This window comes from Amblyraja radiata, chromosome 6 (assembly GCF_010909765.2).
Source record: "Amblyraja radiata isolate CabotCenter1 chromosome 6, sAmbRad1.1.pri, whole genome shotgun sequence".
NCBI lineage: Eukaryota > Metazoa > Chordata > Chondrichthyes > Rajiformes > Rajidae > Amblyraja > Amblyraja radiata.
The window spans coordinates 25131477-25147353 of record NC_045961.1 but is presented as its reverse complement, the minus strand read 5'-3'; the positions used below and the strand labels follow the sequence as shown (position 1 = coordinate 25147353).

At 41.3% G+C, this 15877-nt stretch overlaps 1 protein-coding gene across 5 annotated transcripts in view; it reads right to left on the bottom strand.

Moving 5' to 3' along the window:
* The window catches only part of LOC116974154 (homocysteine S-methyltransferase 1-like), a 34790-nt gene that overhangs the window by 3243 nt on the left and 15670 nt on the right, over nucleotides 1-15877 (bottom strand). For 3 of the 5 annotated variants that reach the window (XM_033022330.1, XM_033022328.1, XM_033022331.1), the window contains exons 5-7: nucleotides 11217-11378; nucleotides 3910-4115; nucleotides 3344-3420 (exon numbers count right to left, since the gene is read on the bottom strand). In XM_033022330.1, coding sequence (XP_032878221.1) covers nucleotides 3344-3420; nucleotides 3910-4115; nucleotides 11217-11378 — 445 coding nt within the window. The remainder of the gene's footprint in view (nucleotides 1-3343; nucleotides 3421-3909; nucleotides 4116-11216; nucleotides 11379-15877) is intronic. The other 2 variants (XR_004412295.1, XM_033022332.1) reach the window with 1 other exon arrangement.

Below are 15877 nucleotides of genomic sequence, written 5' to 3'. Positions count from 1 at the left end.
CAAGAGTGATTGACTGGTTCTCCTAAATTTTGATGTACTTTAAACTTGCTGGTGCTGGAGGTGGAGAATGCTTAATTGTGTTTGTCTAGTACTGCTTTTAGGGACCCTAATGCCTCAACTCAAGGTTAGTCACTTATTTGCCTATGCCTGTACAATCTAATCCAGTGGTTCTTAACCTTTTTGGCATTCGTACGCACATACGCGAACAAAATGTTGTATGTGGTATGTATAAGAAGGAACTGCAAATGCTGGAAAATCGAAGGTAGACAAAAATGCTGGAGAAACTCAGCGGGTGAGGCATCATCTATGGAGCAAAGGAAATAGGCAACTTTTCGGGTAGAGACCCTTCTTCAGACTGATGTGAGGGTGGGGGGAGCGGGAAGAAGAAAGGAAGAGGAGACAGTGGGCTGAGGGAAAGCTGGGAAGGGGAGGAGAAAGCAGGGACTACCTGAAATTAGAGAAGTCAATGTGGTATGTAGCTTTGTTAGGTTCCTAAAAATGGGCTCAAATGGATATGTTATTTATGACCGCTTCATGTCCCCCGGTAGAGCCCCGAAAGCCCCCCCTCCCCCCATGGGGGTCTCGACCCCCAGGTTAAGAACCACTGATCTAATCACTGTCAATGCATTGGCAAAGGTGCTGCAGCTGGCTTCCTCGGAGAGCAAGACAAATGATTAGGGTATCCATTCCTCAACACTCCCCACTGAAAGTTCACAAGTGTGATCGGTCTTGGGGAATGGCTGTGATGCACTTGCAGTCTCGCGACTCAGCACTCAGTTGAAATCACAAAGAATAATGTACGGTACCAGAGGTGACTTGAGTTAATGAAAGCCCATTAACCACATCCAGAAAACAGACAAAGAATGATTTTGCAATTATATATATTATCTCCCAAACATTTACGTTTGAAATGCAGTTAATGCTATGCAGCCAGCCAATTTGCATTTACAGTTGACAAAAATAAGCAGAGCAAACAATGAGCTGACTAACTAATTAGTCTGTCAGGGAGACAGGGTAAAAGTGATGACAGGACATTAGAACATTTTTAGATAATCTAAAAAACATTAGAATTCTTCAAAAAAGCCAAGTCTCTTTTAAATCTTCCATATAGACATAGCATTGACTTATTTTAAAAGTGACATCTTCAATAGTGCACATTCTTTACTAATGCATAGAAATATCCCAATGCATGGGCTCAAGTCCTAGACTGCTGTGTATGACACTATTGAAAGTGTATACACTGAGAATGTATGAGCAGTTTTTATTTTGTATGTAGTTTTTTATTCTAAGTAAAGTTTATTTTGTGAAAGGAAATAAAACTTTAAGCCACAACCTTTTGGTTCAAATAACCTTTTGATCATTAAAATGAAGGAAATTATGGAGAAAACATGCTTGTTTGTACAACCTCTTTCAGATATGAAAAGCAAGTGGTTAAATTAGACCAGACAGGCATTATTTCTGTGGCCCCGATAAAGCATTCCTGCGGCCCCTGTGGTGCCAAGGTCAAGGTGCCAAGGTCTCAATATGCTTCAGAAGATTCTGAAAGGGGATGAAGAACAGCTCATAATGACATTTATGACAATGTAGAAAAAGTGACGCAGCCTTGCATATTGAATTTGAGGAGTTAGGCAAACAGTTGAAAATCAGAACCCTAATGACAGTAATTTTGGGGATTATATCCTGCATAGTGTGCTATAAAGGGAGAAAGAGGACAGGGGAGATGAACACATCGCCAAAAAGATGATGCAGGTAGGACCAGTGCAAGTAGGATTAGTTGTACTGAAAGTGAATTAATATAGTTTCAGGGAGGCTTGTTCATCCTTCTCCGGAGGGTTTAAACTACTTTGGAGCCAGTGGGAGGCGGAGCAGGTGGGGCGATTAATTTATATGTAGAGTTTAAATCAAGTATGCTCACTAGGCAGACCAGACAGATTAGGGAGCAAGGGAGGGCCAACAGGCTCAACTGCATTTAGTTTAACACAGGGAGCCTTATTAATAAATTGGATAAGCTTAGAACATGGATCGGTTCTTGGAATTATGATATTACAAACACACAAAACATGGTTGAGGGAGGGACAGAGCTGAATGTTCTGGGAAAAGAGGCAGGCTATTCGCTCCCGCGATTAGGGAGAACACCACAGCAGTATTTAAGGGTGGATATCCTGGTCGTTTCATCCAAAGAGATCAAATAGATAGAAATTAAGAGTAGGAGAGGGGTTAAACCAGAGGCCTCCCAATCGTCAGCTGGAGTTAGAAAAACATTTTTATAAACAAAATGCAGAAAAATGATTAGTGTGGGTGTTTAACTTTCCCATAGTGAATGGAATTGCCTTAGTGCAAGGGGCTGCGATGGAATTAAGTCCATCTAAGAAAAGTGTTTGCAACAAAATGTAGAGTCCTACTAAAGACGGAGCTATACTCAATTTTAGGAAATTAAACTGGATAAGTGGTGGAAGAGTTAGTGGGCTACGCTTTGGATATAGTGACCATAATTCTTCATGTTTCAAGATAGTTATGGAAAGAAATACAGTTAGTCCTCAAGTTTTGGTCCTAAATTATGAGAAGGCTGATTTCAATGGCATAAGAGAAGATCTGGCAAAAATAGATTGGAGAAGATGCTTGCAGTTACAATTATACCTAACAAGTGGGAATCTTTGAAAATAAATTTAATAACTCAAGACAAGCTATTTCAGTAAAGCAAAAATGGTAAGGTTGGGAAACATTGGATAATAGGGAGGGGTATAGTCTGCAGCAAGTCAGTATTAAGTTAGTGTTAAATGTCTGAACGCATCAGAGTGAATACATCTGCTGGTCCTGATGAGATCTCTCCTTAATATGTTTTGGGAAGCAAGGGAGAAGATAGCTGGGACTCGAATGGAGACTTTGCGGTGACACTGACAGACTTGTGTTCTGAGAAGACGATGATGCCTAATTAGGATAGACCTTGTGAGATAAGGATAGACATTGTGTTATAATCGTGAATCATCAATCACACTATATCCAATTCAATTTTTGGAAGCAAATGTTATAGGAGAGCAACCTGTACTCATTTATTTTATATTTTGGTCTTGTTGTAAGAGTATTAAAGTGAGTATTTAATGTGCAATTAGCTAAAAGCAAATCACCATGTCTGCAATTAAAATTTATTTTATCATATTCTCAATATATTTTTCAACTATTTTGAGTGATGCAAAATGATTCTCAGTATCGCATCCGTTCTTCAGGTGTTAATTAAACTTGAATAGAATATCTTTCCTGGAAAACTTACTTAGGAATTAGTCATTATTTTCTAGTTGATGTCTTCTTGATCTCTGTCAGACAACTCAGGTTTCTAAAAACTTACCAATCCATTTAGCACCAAGTTCTTTCCATTCCAATGCAAGCTCTGCAAATTGACTTTTGACTTGACCACTTCCCCAGCTGGTTTTGGAAAATGAAAATAATTTGAAATTGCAAATTTAAGAATAATTTATATTATATTGATATAGCAAAACATTTTGAGAAAATCACTGTTCACCTTTTCATGACCTAATTTTCCCAAATTATCATTATATTCTTCCTGATCTGAATCATAACTGTAAATGTGGCTTTAAAAAAACAATATGGCCATACAAGTATAAATCCCAGTGAAGTATTTCTATCTATTTCATCAATTTATACAAGAGCCAAGCACAGCTAAAGCCAAAAGCTAATGGTTTGAAAAAGGATCAATTATAAATTTCACGCTACATTATGCAAGAACTAGCACGAATAGTCTATCTTTTCGAAGAGGACATAAAGTCTGACTGAATTTTTATGGAGGGATGTTACTTTCATTTCCTACTAAAGGGATAAGATGTTATACCTTGCATTGCAATTTTATTTGTACAAAATAAACCAGTTTGACATTTGTTGATGTAAATGACGCACCCTGTATTCCGGTTCCATTTTTCTCCGCTATTTGGATATACAATCCATCCTCCTTTTGGACGCTTACTTTGTTCAACAGTAGCAAGGAGCGAACTAACTATATCGGGAGGGCAGCAGTTTAATCCTACGGCCACCAGCTGATCAGATTTGATCACAAATTTCACAGCATCAGCAAACCTTTCTCCATGGGAAATACATTGTTCATCCTGCAAAGTAGGAAGAAAATTACTGTAAGATATTTCACTGTCAAAATCCTTATCGAAAATAATAGTCCAGAGACTAAAACAGCTTGCAGAAAGGTAGGTTTATATGTGACGGAGGTAAGGGGTGAGGAAGGAATGCATGGGAAGGACCTATAATATGGAGAATGAAAGTTCACACAGTATTTGCATTATTGTTGTACAATCCAAAACTCCCTCCTGGCCCCACAATGTTAATTTTTCAAACCATTCCCTACCCTCCTGCTTCATTTTGCACTGAGAGTCCATAGTGTTCCATCTGAACCTTTATGAGTGCACACTTCATGTGCATGAAAATACAAGGCCATCAGAAGATCTCAAGAACTGAAAGGTGAAGTCAGGAAAGTTGAAAAGTCAACCAACTCATTTTGATCCCACCATCAGCTTTCTACCAGGTGCAGCACAATACAACCCACTGTGAAGTCAATATTTCACAGAATCATAGAATGGTTACAGCAAGGAAGAGACAGTTTAGTCTATCGTGTCACCACCAGCTTTGGCTGATCTCACCTGATCTATCATCTTCTCGTGAGGTTTAACAATTCTTAATCAGGTCGACAGAACAGAGAGGCAGGTTCTTCTTGTGATGTGTGCATGGGTGTGTGGTGCACCTGAAATGTGGAGGGTGACTTCTCAAAGTAGATCTAAAATGAGATGGATAATCTATCTTTTAGCCTGTTCTTTCCAGTAAAATAGACAGGACCTGCACGGAGGTTCCTCAATTGTATTGTGTAAACTAAACTTCATAAAATAATCTCTTAATGACAATTAGTATTCCAAGAACATTTGTTCCCAGAAAATAAATCAATGATGGGCCTTTGTCCCAAACATTATCGAGCAATCAGGGCCACTGACGATGCCATCGCCATGGCAACACACACTGCTCACCCACCTGGACAAAGGAAATACATATGTGAGAATGCTCTTCATTGACTACAGCTCGGCATTCAACACTATCATTCTCTCAAAACTCGTCCCCAAGCTTCTTGATCTTGGACTGGAGACCTCCATCTGCGGCTGGATACTCGACTTCCTGACGGGCAGGCCCCAGCTGGTGAGAATTGGCAGCCACACCTCTTCCTCACTGATCCTCAACACAGGCACACCACAGGGCTGTGTGCTCAGTCCTCTCCTGTACTCCCTGTTCACACACGACTGTACTGCTAAGCACAACTCAAACATCATCCTAAAGTTTGCTGGCAACACGACCATCCTGGGCCTCATCACAGACAACAATGAGACGCCTACAGAGAGGTGGTAAAGGCACTAAACAGCTGGTGCCAGGAAAATAACCTCTCTCAATGTCAGCAAAACTAAAGAGATGATCGTGGACTACAGGAGTTGGCAGGGGAGTGTACACCTCCCCATCCACATCGGTGATGCTGAGGTTGAAAGGATCAGCAGCTTCAAGTTCCTCGGTGTGCACATCACTGAGGACCTCTCCTGGACACTGAGCACGGACACAATAACAAAGAAAGTCCGCCAGCGGCTCTTTTTCCTGAGAAGACTGAGGAAGTTTGGCATGAACGGCAGCATACTGACACTTCTACAGATGCACCATCGAGAGCCTGCTGACGGGCTGCATCACAGTCTAGTACGGGGACTGTTCTGCCCACAGCCACAAATCACTAGAGAGAGTGGTGAAGGCAGCACAGCTCATCCAGAGCTCGAGATTAGCGGTTGCCTGGGTGCCAATGACCACCCAAAGTGCCGCCGGACAATCTCAATGCCGAGTCATTTTGCCCAGCTTGGCACTGCAGATACTGATTTATACTGAAGATAAGACACAAAAAACTGGAGTAACTCAGCGGGTCAGGCAGCATCTCTGGAGAAAAGGAATGTGACGTTTCTTGTCGGCAGCAATAACAAGCTGTAGTGCGGGGCAAAGATACTAGGTGCAGGGTGACGGAGCGTCGGAGCGAATGGCGTGCCCCGCACAGCGGTTCCTCCTCCTCCCGTAACCCGCCCATCCTGATAGCGGCTGCTGCTTGAAACTACGCCATATACGCTTTCAAAACAAACCCTCCCGCACGCCGAGGCTGGGAAGGAGGAAGGGGGAGGCCCCCTTTCGCCGTCTGAGGCACCTGCACCGCTTGGCCCCGCACCTTCCTGTTGGCTGGCGGAGGAGGAGAGGCGGTGGCGAGGAGATCCCAACTGCCTCCCCCTTTGGCGGCGGAACTTGGCGGTGGACAGGGACGGCCAAGGCAGGGGGGCAATGAGGCCATCGGTGTCCGATGAGTGCTGACCCTCCTTCCTCCCCACCTTCCCTCTCTGTCTCTCTCTCTCTCCTACGCCCCCTCCACCCCCCTTATCCTGAGACCCTTTCTCTCCATCCCACACTGATCACATTCCCGCCTCTATTCAGTCCTCACTTTTATTTTATTTATTTTATTTAACCTTTATTTAACCAGGAGAAGTCTCATTGAGATTAAAAATCTCTTTTACAAGAGAGTCCTGGCCAAGACAGGCAGCAGCACAGTTCCACAGTTACAGACAATAATTTAAAAACAACAGAGAACATATAAATAGAGTCATAGTCAGAACAACATCAAACAATGCATGTACAGACAGAAGAGCCCGCTTCGACATCATTAAGAAGGGATTTAAATCTGTTTATAGAAACCAGCTCCTTAAGTTTCAGTTCATTCTGCAGCTGGTTCCATGCGAAGGGAGCAGCATAACTAAATGCCCTTTTCCCCAGTTCAGTACGGACTTTAGGTACAGTTAGTAAGAACAAGTCCTCAGAGCGGAGCTGATAAGTTCCTGTGCTTTTTCGAATTACATACTTCTGCAGGTATGAAGGAAGAACACCGAGGATAGTCTTATAAATAAGGATATGCCAATGATGGAGTCTGCGGGTGGACAGGGCAAACCATCCAACTTGAGCATACAAAGAGCAGTGGTGCGTGAGGGTTTTAAAATTAGTAACAAATCCCAGTGCTCCGTGGTAGACCGTGTCCAAAGACTGTAGGCATTTTGAAGATGCATTCATATATAAAACATCACCATAGTCCAACATAGACATAAACGTTGCAGCAACAAGTCTTTTTTTGGCTTCAAAAGAAAAACAAGATTTGTTTCTAAAGTAAAAACCTAATTTTATCTTTAGTTTTTTCACAAGTTGCTGGATATGAGGTTTAAAAGAGAGAGAATCGTCAATTATAATTCCCAGATAATTATATTGAGACACAGATTCAATCACAGAGCCCTGCAAAGTGGTGATAAAAGAGGGAGGTCCGATGGCTTTGATTTAGCTTTAGTGAACAGCATGAGCTTTGTCTTGTCAGCATTTAAAACAAGTTTTAAATCACACAGGTTACGTTGCACAGTGTTAAAAGCAGTTTGGAGCTGACAGAGAGCCTGATTTGGGGTAGACGCAGAGCAATATATCACTGTGTCGTCAGCATAAAAGTGAAAATTTGCATTCGGAGCTTTATGATCTAGACTATTAATATAAATAGTAAATAATAAAGGTCCTAGAACCGATCCCTGTGGCACACCCTTGGATACATTAAGAGAGCTAGAAGTAATACCTTCTGCTCGCACACACTGGGATCTGCCTGATAGATAGTTTTTAAACCAACCAACTCACTGACATCCCCTGTGCTCCCCTCCCCATCTACCACACCCCTATCTACCCCCCCCTCCCCATTCTATTCATCCTGCACTGATCACCCTATCCACCTTGCATTGATTCTCCTGCCACTCTCCATCCATCCTACACTGGTCCCCCAAATCATCTTGTACTGACCCCCTTTCCCATTCATCCTGCACTTCTCCTCCATCCATCCTGTACTGAACCCCCCATTCATCCCGTACTGACCCACCCTCCATTTACCCTGCACCGACCCCCCCATCCATCCTGTAGTGATTTCCCCATTCATCTTTTACTGATCCCCTTCATTCATCCTGACTGATCCCCTTCATTCATCCTGTATTAATCCACCCATTCATCCTGTACTGATCACCCTCATTCATCCTGTACTGAACCCTCCATTCATCCTGTGCTGATCCCGCATTCATACTGCACTGATCCCCCAATTCATCAAGAAGAATGGGGGGATCAGTCTGAAGAAGGGTCTTGACCAAAACGTTGCCTATTTCCTTTGCTCCATAGATGCTGCCTCACCCGCTGAGTTTCTCCAGCATTTTTGTTTACCCCCATTCATCCTGTATTGAACCCCCCATTCATTCTGTACTGATCTGCCCATCCATCCTGCACAGATCCTCCCCCGTTCATCCCGTACAGAGCCCCCATTCAACTCCACTGATATCCCCCACGCTCTCCCCTCACAATTGTACCTACTCCAACCAACACACACTAATTCCCCTGCCTCAATCAACCCTTTCCGCAACGATTGCCTTCTCAACCGTCCCCCCTCCCCCCCATCTATCCATCCCACATTGATTCACCCCCCCCCCCCCCCCCCCCCCCGACCCTATTGTGCTGGAAATGTCTTCAGAGCGAACATTAACTATGTTTGATAACGGAATGCAATCAAATGTGTTTTAATTCCCAATGTTATTATTTGTTTTAATCCATAAAGATGGATTAATTAAATTGTGAACTCGTGAAACATTAAAACCACAGTGTTCGATTGTCACTGCTTTCCTTGACACGTTATTACAGAATTCATTTTAACGGCAAATCAATGCACTTAATATGGATTATCAGTACTGTAGTTATTTAATGAGCAACATTCACAACTATACATTGAATTTATCCAGGTTTTACTTCTACAATCGGTCATATACATCACAAATTTGATCAGGTGATATTTCAGTTGAAATTTCAATGTTAAGTGGGAATGATGGGAACAACATTTATCAATAATTTTTTTTTAATCTGGTGGGTACAAACTGGGTATCTTCATTGCTGTTCACAGCACATATATCTAATCTGAATGTCCGGTAATGTGGCATTTTGAAACCTTTAAACATTTGCTGCAGTTATGTCCTTTGACCATCTCTTATCAGTTAATGTAATGTTTAACCTGTCAGATGGGTATAGACGGTTTTAACAGCTATTATCATAAAATGCCTTTAGAAATTTCCTTGCAACCTGTATATTTTGTTGTGGATAAATTATGTGGGAAGCGAGAGTGTTTCTGTACCAATAGCAATAACGACCCATGTTATGGCCATGTCATGATAATTTTCGGTCCTTCACAGAAAACATGCTTACATCAATCTGTAGTGTGCATGGTTAAGCATATATGTTACCATGGTCCAGGTTTTATTGACACAGGTTGATCATACGCTGAATAATCAAACCACATTTTTGTTTGGAAGTGGAAAGAAATAATAGAAATTGCATTAATTGCAATGGGTAAAAAGAGTTGAGATACTGTATTATAATTTTGCTGCATGTCATTGTGGTATATATCATGTCTTGATTGGTGAATATGTTTTGTGACTTTATTTCAAGCAGAAATAATATGTGAATGCTTCATTGAGCATAATTCCGACTGGTAACTACGCACTTCGTCCGAGCACATTATTGCACGCGTCATGCAAGCCGTCTTAAATGACCACGTAAACTGTCATTTGCCAACTTAAAAAGCTGCCTAGGTTGCCCGGCTGACACCAGGGACCAGTTAAGTGAGAGCCCTGACATCACTGGCAACTGTCTCCCGGCCAATCAGGACATTTCCACCAGTGGTGCCTGCGGAAGGCACACAGCATCATCAAGGACCACAGCCACCCAGCACGCAGACTGTTCTCCTTGTTACCGTCAGGCAGACGATACAGGAGCATGGCTGCACGTACCACCAGACTTAAGAACAGTTTTTACCATCAGACTTCTGAACTCATAAACACATTTCATATATATTGATTCTTTTATTATTGTCCTTTTACCTTACCAATGTCATTTTTATCTTATTCTATCCTTGTTATATTATTGCTGAGGTCCCCCGTTGTCTTGTCAAACACATTTCATTGTACCGTTGACCCTGTGTTAACCTACATATGACAAATAAAGCTGAATTGAATTTGGGAATTGTACATTGGAGGGGAAAGGGGAAACGGGAAACGGTGCATAGTCCTGCTGACAAACATGAAGCTTTCAATTCTGCCAGGTCCAAAGATTTTCAGTATCTATGAAGTCTCCCACTGTCAATACTTTGTGTTAGTGTAAAAAGAGGAAGTAGTTGAGGCAAGTCTAATACCATTTTTTTTTAAAGACATTTGGACAGGTACATGGATAGAAAAGGTTGAGTGGGATAGAAACTAAATGCGAACAAAGAAAAATGATAAATAGCTTAGATGGGGCATCTTGGGTGGTATGGATGAGTTGGGCTGAAGAGCCTGTTTCTGTGTTGTATGACTGTGACTCTTTGACAAACCCAAAATGAACGAATTTTGAATAAAGCTCACACTCACAGTGATAGAGAGATATCGCACAGCAGCAGCTCATCAGCCCATCAAGTACCCAATACACCAATAATAATAATAATATCTTTTATTGCACATAAGCGCAACGAGATTTGGTATGCAGCTTCCATCCGATGTCATAACATAAATAACTAATACAATTTAGATTTAGATACCCCAAGAACATGGTTTGTAAAAGAACAGTAAAATTGTCAAAACAATCCCATCCCAACCCATTTTATCCTGTCCTCCCCAACCCCCATTCTCATCATTCCCCTCAGATTCTTCCACTCATCTCTACAGTGGGAACAATTTGAAGTGGCCAATTAACCTCCCAACCCATTTCGTGGGGGAGAGAGATGAAGCATGTTCACCCAGTGGAAATCACACAGTTACAGGAAGAACATGTAAACTCCACAGAGACAGCTCCAGAGGTCCAGAACTCTGATTACTGGAGCTGTGAGACAGTAGCCCCATTGGCTCCGCCACTGTGCCACCCTCCAGTTTACTTATTTATTGCTGTTCTGCAATAGCTTAACATGCTAAATTGTTAACATTCTCAAATCTTTCAGCTTAATCCCTGACCGGTTTGACATAACTCAAAGCAGGTTAAGTCTGATTATAAAACTAAACCTTGATAGATTTACAAATCAATTAAAAAATGCTAATTATTATTCAACTTTAATTAAATACCTTGCAGGAAAATGACAGCCAGCCTTTAGTGTTTGGGAATTCTCTAAGAAGTTCCACCATAGCTTCTCCTTCCTTCTGACTGGGAATTGTTTCCATAGCAATGAGATCCGCTCCTGCTGTTATTAAGGACTGCATCTGAGGTCGATGCCAAGTCTTTAATTCCTGTAACAAGCCAAAAAGATTATGCAGCATTTCAAACATAAATGAAACATATTAAGGATAAGTATCTGTGGAGTTACAAAATTATTACATTTTTAACTTTTTTTGGTTGTACATTGCTCTGGTTGTTTTTATTAAAACACACACAGTATTAATGCTATCATGAGTGTAAACCAGAAAAGGCTATGCCATATCTTAATTCTCATTAAATATTTATATATCACATTTATTAGGGCAAAAAATGTTTTTAAAGCATCATAATGAAAGATTGATCTTCTCCAAACTTGTTGCAACTTTACCAAATCAAATATTAGCAAATCAAAGCCTGTGAACTAATACTTCAAGATCTTAGTTATACAATTGTAACCTGCTACACAAGTCTAATAAATGCAAGTTAAACCACCACACCCTGGAAGAACACAGAATAAACCACCAAAGCATAAATATGTGAAGGAAAGCTGCCAATAGAGTTGAGGAGATTAAGAAGGTATTCACTGCTCTAGTACAAGAGTCAAGAATCGTCAAAAATGTTTAGTTATCATATGTAGTAGTAAAGGAACAATTAAATTCTTATTTGCAGCAGCTTAAAAGGTCTTTAAAGGTGATAATACACCGATAAATATAGAATAATCATAATAAAATAAATTAGTAACTTTAATAGTTCAAAACCAAAGTCTGTAGTGCAACCAAAGTCACAGTCCATAGAAGATCATGGGTGCTGAGGCTAGCATTATGTTCAAGAGACTGAAGGTTGCTGGGAAAAGCTGTTCTGGAACCCTTTCCTGTTCCTGTACCTTCCGCCTGATGGTAGTGAAATGAGAGCATGGCCTGGGTGGTGCGGATCTTTGATGATATTGGCTACCTTCCAGTTGTTTGGGAGGACAATACCTGTGATGGACCAGGTAATATCTGCTATTCTCTGCAGTCTCCTTTGTTCCTGGGCATTTGAGTTGCCAAACCAAGCCAAGATGCAACTTGTCAATATGCTCTCTACTGTATGCCTGCAGAAGTTCAAAGGAGTATTTGTCGACATGCTGAAATCGCCTCAATCTTCTTAGAAAGTAGAAGAATTAATTTGCTTTCTTTGTGCTTGCAACAGTGTGCGGGGCCCACCATAGATCTTCAGAAAAATGCATACTAATTTTAACCATAAGCTACTTTACCATACCTTTTGGAAATTAAAGGTAAAAAAAAATCCCAAATTCTCACTCAAAAAAATGTAATGAGTTTTGTACACTGCAGGTACAATTTTGAAGCATGGTAGAAATCCCTAATAATCAGTGAACTCTTGTAAAATACACATCGAATAATGCTCTATACAAGGTACAAGATACAAATAATTTATTAGCCAAGTATGTAAGAGCATACAAGGAATTTGATTTGCCATAGTCATACCAAAAAAGCAGCAAGACACAAACCTACATAAAAAATAACATAAACATCCACCACAGTGCACTGTCTTCTTCTTGCATATGGTGTGCACAGCCTAAAGTTGTTGGACAACTTGTTCTATTTGATCTTATTTGATTGTGCACGCCAGGTTGATTGCATTCATTGAAACAGGGCGGACCACGTAAAGGTTGCAATCTCACACCCCCACAGCGCACGGTGATGGAAGGCAATAAAGTTTCATCTTCTTCCCTCCTTTTCTCCCGCGGTCGGGGCAGTCGAACCATCCGCAGTCGGGGCAATCGAAGCTCCCGCAGCCCGCCATCAAAGCTCCTGCGTCGGGGTGATCAAAGCTCCTGGGTTCAGGGCGGTCTGAGCTCCCGCGACGGAGCTCCCGAAGTCGGTCCCTAACCAAGCTCCATGATGTTAAGTCCACAGGCTCCCAAGGTTGTAGCTCCCAAAAGTCGATCCCCAGCAAAGGGACCGCCAAATCCACAATGTTAGGCCGCAGTACGGACGGAGATACGATACGGAGAGAGTCGCATCTGTCAAGGAAAGCGATTAAAAAAGTTTCCCCCACTCCCACCACAATACAAAACTAAAGATACACTAAAACATAAATTTAACAACAAACTAAAAACAACAAAAGAAGAAAAGGACGAGACAGGCTGTTAGCGAGGCTGCCATCGTGCGGCGCCACCCAGTCTTGGTCTATAAAAACCAACATTAAACATGGTCTCTATTGCTAGAATGAGATTTCCCAATTTATTTTTCCAAAGCAATCGATAAGAACCAGTCGAGACCTCAAATAAATTACAGAATAAATGAACGTTTTAAGTTGAAGACCCTTTATCAAAACTGGGACTGCCACAGCCAGTCATAAAAACAGCTTTTTTCCACGAGTAGTAGCTCCACTCAATAACGAAAAATCTGTAGCCTCCTTTTGCTCTAGTATTTTATTTAATTCACATGTTCAACCGATAATGTTTTACTACTAATGTTTAATGTTTTATGCGTCATTCCCAACTGTCACTGTATGTCATGTTGGCACTTGCGGGCGGAGCACCAAGGCAAATTCCTTGTATGCGAATACTTGGCCAATAAACTTATTCATTCTTTCATTCATTCATTCAATTAAGTTGTAAAGAGGAGGTGGAAGAAGGTGGCTGGGATAAAAGTAACATCTCTGATAGAGAGAAAAAAAAACTTTTCACTGTACAAAAATAAACTAAACTAAAGTAAACTAAACTAAGAGTGGGCCGGGTGATATACTGTTTAGGAAGATTGGAAGAACTGCAAATGAATCACAGCGGACTACAGATGCTGTTACGTCTTGGAGACCCTTGCATGAATCAGATGTTTCGCAAGTCGGAAACAGAAGTGCTAATCAGAATGTGTAGATTTACTATTTGTTGCAGAGAACAGGTGGGAGCTCCGACGTGGAGACCACATAGGAGGGCTGACGTGGAGACCATGCTGAAGCTACAACGCAGTGACCATGTGGGAGCATCCACAGGAACAGTTGTCTGGCTTGCAGAAACGGCTGCATGTGATGGCAGTAACGCACTGCTACTGAGATGCGCAACTTGGATATAAAACATAGGGCTTAAAGAATTACTTATATGTGCGAGTTTATGTATTATTACGTGAACTAATCGAAACTCTTGCCTATTGCGTAAGTCGAGGAGTGCCTGTATTTGGCTTCCTGAAAGATAGTAGAGGCACTCCCCAACTTTTGAAAGGGTAACGTCTTATGAACCCTTACGCAAGTCAGATTTTACGCAAGTTGGAGTCACCATCCCCATCCCCTGCCCAAAATAACCCAGTGTCTGAAATAGGGACTTGACCCGAAATGTTATCTATCCTCGTTCTCCAGAGATGCCACTCAGTTACTCCAGCATTTTGTGTCCGCCCCTGCGAGTATTAACTGTCTCAGCATCGTCCGGCTGCAGCTAGGACACTTTCTGTGGCACGCAGCCTCCTGGGCAAGCGTTGTCGGCTTTAGTTCCGTCACACCATTGGGACACGTTCTGGATAAGCACCGTGCCACTGCCAGCTTGCTTCCAATGTAAACTTGAGTGTTCGTACAGTTTTGTGTAAATCACAAACTGCCAGAATTGTTTGCATAAGTGCAAGTTTATGTAAGTCAACTGTTGTGTAAGTCAGGGTGTGCCTGCAGTTGTATAGGGAAAGTGCCAATGGAATGGGTGTGGTTGGTGGAGATGGAACTGTGAAGTGGAGAACTGTGAGCGATACTCTTTCCACAAACAAAACCACCAAAAGTATCATAAATTAATTCACGTTTTTGTGATATCTTGCTGCTTTCAAATTACATATATGCTGAATAATTGTGTCTGCACCAGAAATAATTCATTAATTGCACAGATGTGAGAAATACAACACAAAGGTGTGTTGTATTTCTATTTCTAAAGTCGAATTATCAGCACATTAATTTCCCTCTCCAGTTGAAACCTAAAAATACAAGTCTAGCCATTGCCCCAATGTTGCAGATCAAATGTCATGTCAGAAGCACAGCCAAACATCTTCAGGATTATACAACTCTGGCAAAAATAATGCAATTCTTCTTCACAGCTAAGACTTTTACATTTTCACAGTGGCCCCTTCCACGCTGAAAGTTACACACAAAATCATTTAAGAATCTATCCATACCTGAAAATGTTCTGTAAAAAAAAGTAACTGGACATGGGGGACAAGTCTGGATTTTGCTTATTAAGAGGGTATTAAAAGTTAATCACTTGCTGTAGAGCTATATCAGATCCCTTCCCAAATGTGATTTCACAAGCTGCCATTTTCCAACTGAATTCTCAAGCACTCATGGTAGAGTACAATCATATTTATTCCTTCATCAGATGTTTAAGAACCACAGAGATCTTAGTTTGAGACAATTTCGGGAGAAGGAGTTAAATTTAAAACTAAGGTGAAATTTCTTATTCAGTAGTCCGTGAATCTTTGGAATTATCCGTGCCAGAGAACTATGATATTCAGTCAATGAGTACATTAAATTCATAGATTAATGCATTTGTGGGCTCAAAGAAAATAAAAATTAATAGAAGAGGTAACGTGGTGAGCAAGAATCAAAATAATTTTATGAG